Raw genomic sequence first — 13,882 nt, forward strand, 5'->3', positions numbered from 1 at the left:
AAGCTATTTTCCCACCCATTCAAGAATACAAGAGTCACCAAAGAAGAAGACATTTTGATTACGAGGCATGGGATAATCCCATAAGAGACCCCAAACAACAATTGAAAGTTGAATTCTTTAACCAGGTGCTAGATTGTGCAATGCAGTCAGTTGAAGAACGGTTCATGCAGCTCAAGGAACACAGCACTATATTTGGGATGTTGTACGATATTCCAAAACTCCTCACTATACCTGAAGAAGACCTACACCAGCAATGCAGGGCACTAGAGACAGTGTTGACATATGATGACATGCACGATATTGATGTGAATGATTTAGGTGATGAACTGAAAGCCCTTTCAAGATACATTTCAGCAGGATCAACTCCAAAGGCTGTTCTGGAATATATGTACATAAATAAGATGACCACCCTCTTTCCAAATGCTTTTGGTGCTCTGTGCATACTTCTAACACTTCCTGTAACAGTTGCCAGTGGAGAACGCAGCTTCTCCAAGCTGAAGTTAATAAAAACACATCTACGCTCCACAATGACACAGGAGAGGCTGGTCGGCCTTGCAACCATCTCAATAGAGCATGAGCTGGCCCAGACTGTGGACCTTCAGCAGGAAGCAGTCCAAATCTTTGCAACCAAGAAGGCACGGAAAGCACCACTTTGATTATTCAAACAGATAAAAATGCCAGTGTTTACTATGCAGAAAAGAAAAGTTACATTTGCTGTTCAGGCATTTGAAAGTTAAGTGTTACTTAAAATTTTTGAACAAGGCATTTTAAGTTGCTAGTTCTCCTTTATTGGGGTAGGTAGCAGAGCAGTACCATGAGAGGAGTAGAACAGGAAGAAGGCAGAACTGAGACCTTTCAAAGTTTTGGCCCAAGTGAGGGGGCATGGGAGCGTCATTTGAGCTCCCTGCCTCAGGTGCCCAAATGTTGTGGGCCGGCCCTGGGCAATAACTAAAGAACAAAAGAAGTTAGTTGGATTACATTTTTATTTTTTGAGGACAAAACACTTATATAGTGATAAATACTGGCCTAATGATACAATTTGTGTCCATGATTGCTGTAGTTACTACAGAGAGATTATGAGATCAAGACTGAGTTGGGAACTGAACCATAAGACAACCTCTCTAGGTATATGTGGTCCCCCCATGATCAAATTTAACTATTTAGCTGCAGGTGGTGGTGTTTACATACATATGTGGCTATAGGCTGTGATAATTGCTCACTCCATAGAATATAAACAACAGCACTCTAAGATGTACCACATTTTTCAGATCATTCTACATTTCAGCTGAATCGGGCTGCCTATTCTACCAACTCCTTGGTAAAGTTCCATTGATGGGGCAGAGAGACTCCAACGTCAAATTCTCTGTGGCTGAGGGAACAACACACAGTTGGGAAGCCACATGTTCTGTTCTCAGCCTTACTGTCTGCTCTTTATATTTATAAGAGAAAACACAACAATGGCCAAAATGTTAAATGCCGTTTTTGTTTCAGTTTTCACCAAAAAGGTTAGCAGTGATCAGAAAACTAGCATTGTGAACATCTACATAAATGGGGAGGATCTGAGGTTAAAATAGGGAAAGAACACGTTAAGAGGTACTTAGACAAGTTAGATGTCTTCAAGTTGGCAGGTCCTGATGGAATGCATCATAGACTACTTAAGGAACTGGCTGAAGAGAACTCTGAGACATCATTAGCAATTGTCCTTGAGAACTCATGGAGGACAGGGGACAGGAAAAGGACAAATATAGTATCTCGCTATAAAAAGGGGAATAAGGACAACCCAGGGAATTATAGACCAGTCAGCTTAACTTTGGTACCCTGAAAGATAAAGGCACAAATGATCAATAATTAATTTGTAAGCACCTAGAAGATAATAAGGTGATAAGTAACAGTAAATATGGATTTGTCAAAAACAAATCACGTCAAACCAACTTAATATCCTTCTTTGACAGGGTAACTAGCCTTGTAGATGGAGGGAAGCAGTAGATATTATATATCTGAACTTTAGAAAGGCTTTTGATACTGTCTCACATGACCCTCTCATAAGTAAACTTGGGAAATATAGCCTTGATGAAACTACTATAAGGTGGTGCATAACTGGTTGGAAAACTGTACTCCGAGAGTAATTATCAATTGTTCACAGTCAAGTTAGGAGAGCATATTGTGTGGGGTCCCTCAGGGATCTGTTTTAGGTCTGGTTCTAGTCAATATCTTCATAAATGATTTGGATAATGGCATAGAGAGTACATTTATGAAGTTTGTGGACAATACCAGGCTGGGAGGGGTTGCAAGAACTTCTGAGAACAGGATTAGAGTTCAAAATGATCTTGACAAACTGGAGAAATGTTCTGAAATAAATAAGCTGACATTCAATAACGATAAGTGCAAAGTACTCCACTGAGGAAGGAATAATCAATTTTGCAAATGCAAAATGGGAAATGATTGTCTAGGAAAGAGTATTGTAGAAAAGACTCTGGGGTTATAGTGTATCACAAACTAAATATAACAATGGGATACAGTTGGGGAAAAAAGTGAACATCATTCTGGGATGTATTAGCAAGTTGTAAGCAAGATACGAGAAGTAATTCTTCCGATCTCCTCAACAAGGATAAGGCCTCAACTAGAGTTCTGGGCACCACATTTTGGGAAAGATATGGACAAATTAGAGAAAGTCCAAAGAGGAGCAACAAAAAATATTAAAGGTCTAGATAACATGACCTACAGGGAAAGATTGATTAAAATGGGTTTGTTTAATCTGGAGAAGAGAAGACTAAGGAGGGACATGATAACAGTTTTCAAGTAAGTAAAAGTTGTTATAAAGACGAGAGTGATAAATTGTGCTTCTGATCTACAGAGGACAGGACAAGAAGTAATGAGGTTTAATTGCACCAAGGAAGATTTAGATTAGACATTAGGAAAAACTTACTAACAGTAAGGGTAGTTAAGCACTGGAACAAATTCCCTAGGCAGGTTGTGGAATCTCTGTCATTAGAGGTTTTTAAGAACCAGTTAGGGATGGTCTAGATAAGACTTAGTCCTGCCTCAGTACGGGGACTGGATTAGATGATCTATTGAAGTCCTTTCCAGTCCTACATTTCTAAGATTTCTATGTACCCCTCATAGGAAGAGCTCATAATATCCTACTTTAAGATGACAATGAAGTAACATTCCTCCATTTTATAGTTACATTAGGTGAGAGATTGCACAAGATCATTTCAGGCAAAGCTAAGAATTGAATCAAGTTTCTAATATTCAAATCTTATTCATTCAGCCACATAGATCAGAATTAACTTGCCAGATCAATGGATTTGCTTATCTTGGCTATAAGCACTGCTCTAACCATTAGACAATACTCTTCCCCCATAGCCAAGAACAGAACCCAGGAATGCTTCAACATTTGGCTAGTATCAAGCAAACTGTTTTGTAATCCACTGAAAAAAAACGTTTATCAAGTACTTGAAGTAGCTGGTCCATTTTGTTGATCAAGTGGTAGAGGTCTGTGCTGGACAGCTAAAGGTCCAGGGTTTGTACTGTGCTAATGATCCTTATTGCCACACATGAAAACAAAAAAAAAAGATTTTCCAGCTCTCTTTTAAAAACTGGTTCACACAGTGAGAAATCAACCTAAAACATGTTTTACTTTTAAAAACCATAATGATCTGCTAATTATTGCATGACACACACAAAACCCACAGGTGTTCCTCATTTGGATCATTTGTATATAAGAACATAAGAACAACCATACTGGGTCAGACCAAAGGTCCATCTAGCCCAGTACCCTGTCTTCTGTCAGTGGCCAATGCCACGTGTCCCAGAGGGAATGAACAGAACAGATAATCATCACGTGATCCATTCCCTGTCTCCCATTATTTTGTGGGCTGGTCAAAATATTCTAGATTTGCCAGTCTAGTCTGAGTCAGAAACAGAAACTGGCATTCAATTTCAATTACACAGTCAAATATAAATGGGCTCAACAGATCTTCATCTTCAGTATAATGCTAGGGTGGTCCCTGGGGAAAATGTGCAAAGCCTAACAAGGCTACTGCATTCTGAGTACATGTGGCTTAAGAAGTGAGCCCAAGAACTATGTCTGGCTTCCCTGAATGTGGGAATAGGAAGCTAAGAGAAGTAGCTGAGATACTGAGAAGGAGAGTGCACATGCCTGTATACATGAGACAAAATGGAAGGGATCAAAATCTATGAACATTGGGGAGGATTCAATGATGATGTATCATGGTTTAGTAGTAAACAGAAATGGAGTAGGAATAATTGTAGCAGAAACCTTACAAGATAAAGTAGTGGACATCCAAAGGAAGAGTGACTGGCTGACAAAAGGCTGGAGTAGTACCTAGCAGAGACCAACTATTTAATGTTATATATGGATATGTGCTGCAAGATGGTTGTACAACAGATGAGGAGAAATTCCAGATACCTTTGGACCAAGTGAAACGTGAAGTACTACAATCTGAATGCCTGCTTTTCAGAATGGATCTCAATGGACATGACAACTGTCAAGGAAGCAGAGGCTTTGAATCCAGAAAGAAGCTGGTGCGGATATCAGATTTAGGCAGAGCAAATGGCTTGATTGTTGCCAAGACATATTTTGTACAGAGAGAGGAGCACTTAATTACATACAAGAGTGGTGCCAGTAGGTCCTAGATTCACTACTTCCTGACAAGAAGAAGAAATCTAAAAAACATGAGAGACTGTAAAGTGACTCCAGTTGAGCAGATTGCGGAGCAACAGAGATTGCCTGTAATGGACTTCTGGATGAAAAGGCTGGAGATGGGACACTATATGGGGTGGGCTCTAAGTTACTACAGAGAATCCTTTCCCATGTATCTGCCCGGTGGGTCTTGCCCACATACTTGCGGTCTAACTGATCACCATATTTGGGGCCAGGAAGGAATTTCCTCCCCCAGTCAGATTGGCAGAGACCCTTGGGGTTTTTCGCCTTCCTCTGCAGCATGGGGCATGGGTCACTTGTAAGTTTAAACTAATGTAAATAGTGAATTCTCTGTAACTTGAAGTTTTTAAACCAGGATTTGAGAATTTCAGTAACTCAGCCAGAGGTTAGGAGTCTATTTCAGGAAAGGGTGGGTGAGATTCTGTGGTCTGCAATGTGTAGGAGGTCAGACTAGATGGTCACAATGAGTCTGTGAGTCTATAAGGCTAATGGGGGACAACAGATGAGTTGTAGAACAATGGATAAAAAGGTAGAGGTTCATGGACAGGGAAATTAGTATCAGATTTAAGGATGAGGTTCTACGAAGGGTTGGACAATGACTAAACCAACTGTGATGACACCAGTGAGGCCTGGGGGAAAACATGTTACAGAAATTGCAAAAACTGTCTGTGGCCAAACAAAAGGAGGGAAATTTCATGGCAAGGAGACATGGTGGTGGTTCAGCCATGTGCAGGAGGCAGTAAAGAAGTAAAAGTTTAAGAAATAGCAGAAAGTAAGAATGGTGGAAAATTATGAGGAATACAACCTGCCAAAGAAAAAGATGAAAACAGCTGTTGCAGAAGCACATAAAGCCTTATATCCCAGACTATTTATGAAGGAGGGGGATAAAGGAATATACAGATTAGTCAAGACCAGGCAAAAAAGCATTGACGACTTGGGAGCTATGATTTGTGTCAAAGATAAAATGGAACAGTACAGGTGGAAAATGGCAAAATCATTAGGAGATGGCACTGGTTTTAGGAGAAATTGCTCAGTTAAGACAATCCAAAGAAACTATTGAGGGAAGTATGCTCAAGCAATAACCTCACAAGACCTATTATCATCGCCTCCAAATTGGAAAAATCCCTGAGGAGTAGAGGAAGAGCACCTTCTTCTCTATCTTCAGGCAGAAAGGAGATGTGTCAGTATGTAATTACCAGCTCATCACGTTTATGAGTCACACAATGAGCTGGTTGGAAAGAATGATCAAATTATCACTAAAACTTGAGCACCAAGTAAGTGACAACCAATTTGGGTTTATGCCAGGAAGGTCAACACTGGATACTGTGTGTGCAGCCCAAATATTGCAGGATAAGTACAGGGAAAAACACAAGCAATTGCATTTAGCGTTTCTGAACAGATAGAAGGCATAGGCCAAAGTTCCTAGAGAATTGATGTAGCGGTGCCTGCAGTTGCACAATCTTCTGGAGACATATGTTCAGACTATCATTGACATGTACGAGGGTAGCACAATAGTGAGAAGCAGCTTCAGCTACAGTAAGCCATTCATTGTGAGGGTAGGTCTGCATCAAGGCCAGTCCTAAATCCATTTCTATTTGTGCTTGTAATGAACACCTTGACATAGGATATTGGGGAGAGGCTCCATGGAGTATGTTTTTCGCTGATGACATTATATTGTGCTGCAAAGATAAAGGCAAAGTGGAAAGAGATTTAGAACAATGGAAGATAGCATTGGAAGAAAATGGTTTACAAATCAGCCAACAAAAGATGGAATATGTGTGATGTTTCAATGAGAAGGACAATGAAAAACCAGTAACACTAGATGGTATAGAGTTAATGTCTGTGCAGCAATTTAAATACTTTGGTTCAGTGCTGAGCCATGATGAGACTGTCAGAAGTTGCAGATGTTAGAAGTTGCATGAAGAGCACTTAACCTAAATGGAGGGAGTTGATGGGAATTTTCTGTGACAAGAATATGCCAAATAAACTAAAGAACAAATTATTTAAGATCATGATTAGACCAGCCATGATGTATGGATTGGAATGCTGTCCAATGAGGAAGAAAGAACACCTACTGCACACTGCCAAAATGAGAATGCCCAGGTGGACATTGGGTAAGACAAGAGCTAACAGGTTATGCAATGATATGGTATAAGACATGATGCCGATGCCCCTGTCCTGGAAATGTTGAGGAAGTATTGACTGAGATAGTAGGTCATATAAGATGATGAAACACATAATATGTTGATCAGAGAGTCAAGATGTGGTAGTCATGGGACTAAGACCATGAGGAAAACCCAGAAAAAGGTGATTCAGGACTCCAAAGGAGGACACTAAGAAGGTCGGTCTCATCTTGGAAAACACATTTGACAGGAACACTTGGAGACGAAGAACAAGAGCTGTCAACCCCAATTAACAGCACAAGGCAAAGATGAAGTAGTCATAGATAAATGGTCAAATTGTATTTATTTCTATATTTCCTCAGGTCTGCTAAGTGCCTTACAGATATATAATAGCCACCTTACCTGTAATAAGACCCTACAATCTAAATGTAGAGGAAACTGTTCCTTTACCTATAAAGCCCACCCTGAACTCCCGCGAGGCTCATTCTTCTACTTCATATTGTACTACACCCACATGAAACCATTTCTGGAGTTAGTAAGATAACATGGGCTGAAATACCATCAATATGCAGAAAACATATTATATATCTCCTCTACATCAAACACAAATAGCACCATCTCCCAGCTTTCTCAATGACTAACTGCAGCACCTAGATGAACGGCAGATGGAGGGTTGTAAGAGAGGGAAGCACTTTGAAAAACCTGCTCTCAGTAGTGGTGTATGCCATAGAAAGGGCATCTGCCCTTTGAGTGTTAATAAGTTCACAGCCTGGGATCTTTTGGACTATTGGATACCCACTTTCCTTCTGCAACTGGCCAGAACACTATGCATATTGGACACAGACGTGGGCACAGCGATACACACATTCATGATCTCCATGTTGACTGCTAAGTTGCAACTCATCATGCCCAAGAAAGAAGCCACTCACTCTGAAAATGGCTCAACAATACAAATCACAACAGCCCACCTGCTCAGCAACGTAAGTGCTGTGAACAAATCAAACAGTGACACTCATTGGATACATTCCAGTTCAAGGTCTCTGTCCTTTCATTCAAAACACTCAGCAGGCCTAGTCTAACTATGAGTGAATGTCTTTCCATGTCAGATCTCTCAAAAAGATATGTTTAACGATTCAGATCAGTAGCATTTGCATGGACCTTGTAAGGGACCATTCTTCCATCCATAAGTCTCTGTATTGCCCATGCACACAATATCATTGCATGTTATAACCTAGATGGTTTGTGGCATTTAAGATTCTATTCTCCCTAATTTAGCAAATCAATAAACTCTAATAAGAAAAGCAGATTAAAACTGTAGTATCCCAAAGTTGAGACAGCATTAACAAAGTTTGCAGGGCAAATGTAGTTTCCTTAGGCTCTTTCTTCCCTTAGAACCTTATAGAAGCTGTAGAAAAAATGACATTTAAAAGAATAAACAATTAAGTACAATGTGTGATGGAATTTTGTTTCTTTTTCCTGGAGTATAAATTAATAGTATAATAGGAACTGAAAAACACATAACTTGAAATCAGGCAGAAAAAGCAAGGTGAAATTCTGGCAATTCTTATAGGCAACTATAATCGTCTGTATATGTTGCTAGCAAGTGATAAACTCAGAAAAATAGATGTTTAAATTTCAATATCTTGGTAAGGAAGTAGATATTATTGTGCCTGTAGCATGCATATACATACACAATTCAAAAATAATAGTAAAAAAATGGAACCTTAAAGATGCTGTCATAACAGATCTAATCAACCACAATCATACTGTGGTCACCCTTGTCCTGCCTCTTCTTCCACCTTACTCTCATTAGTTTTTATTCATAATTAATTTATATTTTTTCTACATAGGTACTCACATGGACCTTCATCACAATGTATCCCCAGTACTGAAAAACATAAATAAACTATTTTTTCCTCCCCTCCCAGCATGTGGTTGGGGGGGGGAAAAGCTTGATTACAGTTTTTTTGTTTGTACTTGTTTAAGATTGTGTGCAGGTGAGTGAGTGAAAAAGTTATGGAGTGAAAAAGTCTGTTGATCAACAAAACATCAGGAAAATGGAGGGATGGTGGAATGGGCATTGAAATATAATACAAATAGGATATTGACAACTCTGTTCATTTATTTACTAAAGATACCCATCATATCACGCTAGGCCCCCTAAAATATGCACATGTTAAAATATTTAAAATATAAGGTCAAATTAACATAATATTAGCAGAAATGACATGGAAAAGAATTTCACCCATCAAAGAAAGGCCCAGACTCAACTGCAACTAATTCCTCATAGAAATTCCCCACATAAGCACATAGATGTTGCAGTGTGTCCAGAAGCTTTAAAACAACAACGGCTCTGTTAGACCAAGTGGAAAGTGAGTTGAGGGACATCCACTGAAAATTCCTTGCATGGAATCACCTGATATTTCAATCTTGTCATTGTCAGCTGAACTTCCTAGTTTATCGCAGCCGCCTGAAAGCAGTATGAAGACATAAGTGTTCTCTAAGATATTCAGAGCTCAAACCATGAAGAGATTTACAAGGTAAAATCAGATTGCTCCTACATTGCCCTCACCTTTCTCCCTTACAGTATCAACACAACACAACTGCTGCCAAGATAGGAGAGGCCTTTTCCTTTCCCATGCACACAAAGTGCCTTTCACACCTACAGGTTTACCTATGATTTAACTAGGGCAATCTGTGGGATTTTCAACTTCTTCAACACAAAGTTGCCCACTTTACATCTGTGCTCCACCTTTTACAGTGACCATCTGTCCACTTCCAGATCAGTTTCAAAGTCCTGGTTCTTATCTTTAAGTCCCAAATGTTATCAAAGCCTGTCTCTCTCTCTCTGTACCCTACAATGGCAGCTCTGAAGAAAGATGAGACTGAAGCTGAAGGTCCTCTGGATGAAATTACGGGGTCTGCAGGCAGAGAATCCTGAGTGGAGGACACTCTGAATGTGGTATTAAATTTCATCAGAAATCCAGATGAGCCCAAATCTAAAGACTTTTAGACGGTGATGGAAGACCCAACTTTTTGCACAGGTTTTATCCCAGTAATCAGGTTTGACCATTGGCCTGCTAAACCCAGGGTTGTGAGTTCAATCCTTGAGGGTGCCATTTAGGGATCTGGGGCAAAAATCAGCACTTGGTCCTGCTAGTGAAGGCAGGGGGCTGGACTTGATGACCTTTAATTTGGGGGGGGAGGGATAGCTCAGTGGTTTGAGCATTGGCCCACTAAACCCAGGGTTGTGAGCTCAATCCTTGAGGGGGGCATTTAAGGATCTGGGGCAAAAAAATTGGTCCTGCTAGTGAAGGCAGGGGACTGGACGTGATGACCTTTCAAGGTCCCTTCAAGTTCTATGAGATAGGTATATCTCCATATATTATTATAATCATCAATCATGATAATGACTGACCATATTTCCTTCTAGAAGATAATCACTATTGGCTGGTTTCAGTCAAGAAATAGCCTGAAATGAGGAAGTTGAATAGAATTTAATTTAATATCCTTTGTGATAGAAGTAAGGCTTCCTAATTTATGTACAATATACTATTGAGACTGGCACATTAAAAATGCTTAGGTAGACAAGATGCCATGCATTTGCAACTACATATTATATTTTATTGTGACCACAAATAGCATATAACTAATTAGTGCTAGGTGCCTTACCAATAGCTACTGTAGCATTTTACAGTTAGAACTGCAGCTTTTCATGCCACTCAGTGAAGTGAAAGGTATTCACAAGGTGATCATTTTGGCAGAGGCATGTCTCAACAAACCAATCGCAATGTGACATGCTTTTCACTTCACTGAGTGGTATCCTATATATCACCTTGCACATTTTTATAAACAAGTCACATTCACGTACAATATTCTGGGACAATTACACAAGAGAAAACATTTCTAACTACTATTAGCAATTTTTATTGGATTATTCTTGGATGGCATTAACTTAAAAAAACCCCTCAGCTGAGTCTGATAGACGTGAACACGATCTTCAATTAGCATAACTGTAAGGATAAATTCCTCACCAAACCCCAACCTAAGATCAAAGTGTTATGTGAACCTGCCGAGGAGTTCTAGGATGGACAGAGGGGCTTTGCTGAGCATTGTTTTGAGTAAAGTGTGTGTGTGAAGGGAAAGAGGGAGAACAGAACAGAAACAGAGAATGGAGTTGGAGCAAAAAGGCAAGAAAGCCATGCAGCAGGCAGTGAGCTTGGTGTACGACTCTGGAAAAAAGCTAGAGTTTTCGGGGTCTGGTATTGGCTAAAGATGCTTGGAACTGTAAGCTAAGCAACTATTATTTTGTTTCTGGTTCCTCTTCAGTTTGGAGAAGCAGGAACTTGTACATTCCTTGTGAACAAACAAGACTGCATGAATGAAAATACCAGGCTCCATTGCCAATTTATACCCCAACTGGAACATTCTGAGGGCTCAGAACTTCAACTAGCCATTCGAGTGGAAAAGGGGGCAAGAATGTGTGTGTGTGTTGTTGAAGTATAATCCATTTCCTGCTGTAGAGACTCTACAGGGAATCATAAACTCACATAATGTCCCCAAGTGTTAGATTTTATGTTTAGCTGAAAAGATGTGTAATACCAGAGGTAAACTGAGGCCTGGTCTACAAAAGAAAATTAGGTTGGTTTAACTACATTGGTCAGGGATGTGAAAAATCCTCACCCCTGAGCAGTGTTACTAAGTTGAGCTAAGTCCCCATGTAGACAGTGCTGCTGCCTCTCGGGGAGGTGGATAACACCAATGGGAGATCCCCTCCAATTAGCATAACTAGTGTCTACACTGAAGCACTGCAGCAGCGCCACTGTGCCATTTTAAATGAAGACGAGCCCTGAGAGTTCTCTGTTGACTAAGTCTCTGAGGAGGCTGTCATGCATGCTTTATTCCAGGAACCCCCAATACAGTACAAGAAACTTCTTGTGCTCATTAAATGTGGTACACCTACACTTGTTTCCAGAGGAACACAACATAACTACCCTTCCTTGCAAATCTACCACTTTGGGAACTTGTCCACATTCCACTGTATACCTTTCCTTGCTAACTTCTTCCTTATACAGCACATATGCATAGCCGTCCCATTATGCATAAAGAAAATGTTACCTGGTGATATGGAAGAGGACCTCTGCATGGCCAGAGTGCATGACAGAGCTAAAAGTTCTAAGAGAGTTAGCACTCAGACTGCACTGGGAAAAGAAAGTGTAGCATAAGTGCAAGCACACATTTTTAGGTTCCAGGTTTACCTGGAAAAGTTTACCGTGAAGGAAGTGACTTTCAAGTGCTGTCCCAGCCTGTCCTGCTCTTGAACAAATAAAGGAGAGATTCTGGGGAAATGAGTGATGTAGTATACTCTCTTTTCAAAGTGCTCTCAGTGGGAACAGAACACTTTCTTCAGTTAATAACCTAACTAACCATCTCTCTGGTGGTGAAATGCTGCATTCTCAGTATTTATATGCCAGTCCCTGTTCTCCTTGCAGTGTTACACTTACTAGAGTAGTAGAGTTGGAAAGGAACCTATGGCAGAATAAAATATTATTTTACACACACACACACAAATATTGTTTCATTCTTTACATATGTCTTATTTGAAAGAATATCTCACATTCTGATAACCTCATATTTTGATTATTTGGGAACACATACACATATATCGTTGGAAGCAAAATAGATATAGAAGTACTTACATTTGTGCTGTGATCACTTCCACTAATGCAGATGACATCTTGCTTTTGAATTGTTAGTACCTCTTTTGTAAGCTTCAATTGGATATCATATGCATTTTCAGACCCTTCATCATATAACAATGCAATACCTGTTTTAGTCTGTGGAAACAAAGTACAAAAATACAAATAAAACAGTTTAAGTACAGGAGCATTTTATGTTGATAAATAATAAAAGGTCTTTTCATTTCAGTAGCTTTTGCACAAAAATGTACATTGATTAAAATAGTAAGTGGAAGATCAGCTTGCTTTCTGAGGTTTTAAATTGATTCAAATGTTCATTCAAGGGCCTGATCTTCATTCATACAAAGGCCTATTTACACTTATCTGGCAGCGTAAATGAACCTTCAAGTGGGTGTAAGTGTAATTCATTTCCACTTTAAGACCTCTTTCCACTGCCAGGAGGAGAAGTGGGTTCAGTGGAGTGTTCTGTTTTGGAAGGATTTTTTGTTTGTTTGCTTGCTTTAAATATACATGCTGCCATGTGTTTTATTTAGAGAAGGCCAGGTTTAAAGAAACTAACATTGCACTTTGAGTGGACAGTGGTGAGGTTTGTGATGGTCTTTCATTCCTGGGGGCGTTCACTCCAGAGTCTCAGACTGGCCTCAGACTGATCCTCAAGAAAGTTCGGTCTCTGGCACAGACAAGCTTTACCTTTACTGTCCAGAGTTCCATTGTGCAGAGGATTAACATTTTACATCCCAATTTCATATAGACACAAACACACAAATTATATATTTCAATTTGTGAAAGTCAAACTAGATGTCTACTTCTGAAGTTACAAAAGACTTAAATGTTATGTATCACAGTGAATTGAAGTACACTGTCATCAGAATACTAAATGGTAAGCTACATGGAATAATTGAGATTTGCTGGTTTAACTACTAAAAGCCATCAAAATATAGCTGGAGCCAAAATAAAAAGTATTTTTCCAAGTTTTTTGTATAAGATTGTGTGCAGAATACATTACATAAGATAAAAAGCAATGTGACATAATGCCACCTGAAACGTCTAAATACATTAACAACAGAAAAATTAACATTTCCACATTTTGGTCCTCCCATTTGTCTCCAGTGTGAGAGATTTGGTTTAATAATGTTTGCAGAATTAGGACCAAAATATCTAGTTGGTAATGTCAATGGATTAGAACATTTTCAGAAGATAATGAGCTTTAGACAAATGATTCTATTTGCATTCTATATAGCAGAGAAAAACCAAAACATCTATTTTCAAAGCAGAAATTAGTGATTGTGTGATTGTATTTGAGTTACAACATTTCTCAGTCTAGAAATTATTAATTTGCCCTTCACAGTGGTATCAAAATGCTGTGATTGTTT

General features: G+C 39.4%; 1 protein-coding gene across 1 annotated transcript in view; it reads right to left on the reverse strand.

The window, feature by feature from the left end:
- Nucleotides 1-13,882, reverse strand: part of SNTG2 (syntrophin gamma 2) — a 480,514-nt gene that overhangs the window by 234,090 nt on the left and 232,542 nt on the right. Inside the window, exon 2 of the mRNA XM_065401720.1 lies at nt 12,510-12,647. Coding sequence (XP_065257792.1) covers nt 12,510-12,647 — 138 coding nt within the window. The remainder of the gene's footprint in view (nt 1-12,509; nt 12,648-13,882) is intronic.

Source organism: Emys orbicularis, chromosome 3 (genome assembly GCF_028017835.1).
Source record: "Emys orbicularis isolate rEmyOrb1 chromosome 3, rEmyOrb1.hap1, whole genome shotgun sequence".
NCBI classification, from domain to species: Eukaryota; Metazoa; Chordata; order Testudines; family Emydidae; genus Emys; species Emys orbicularis.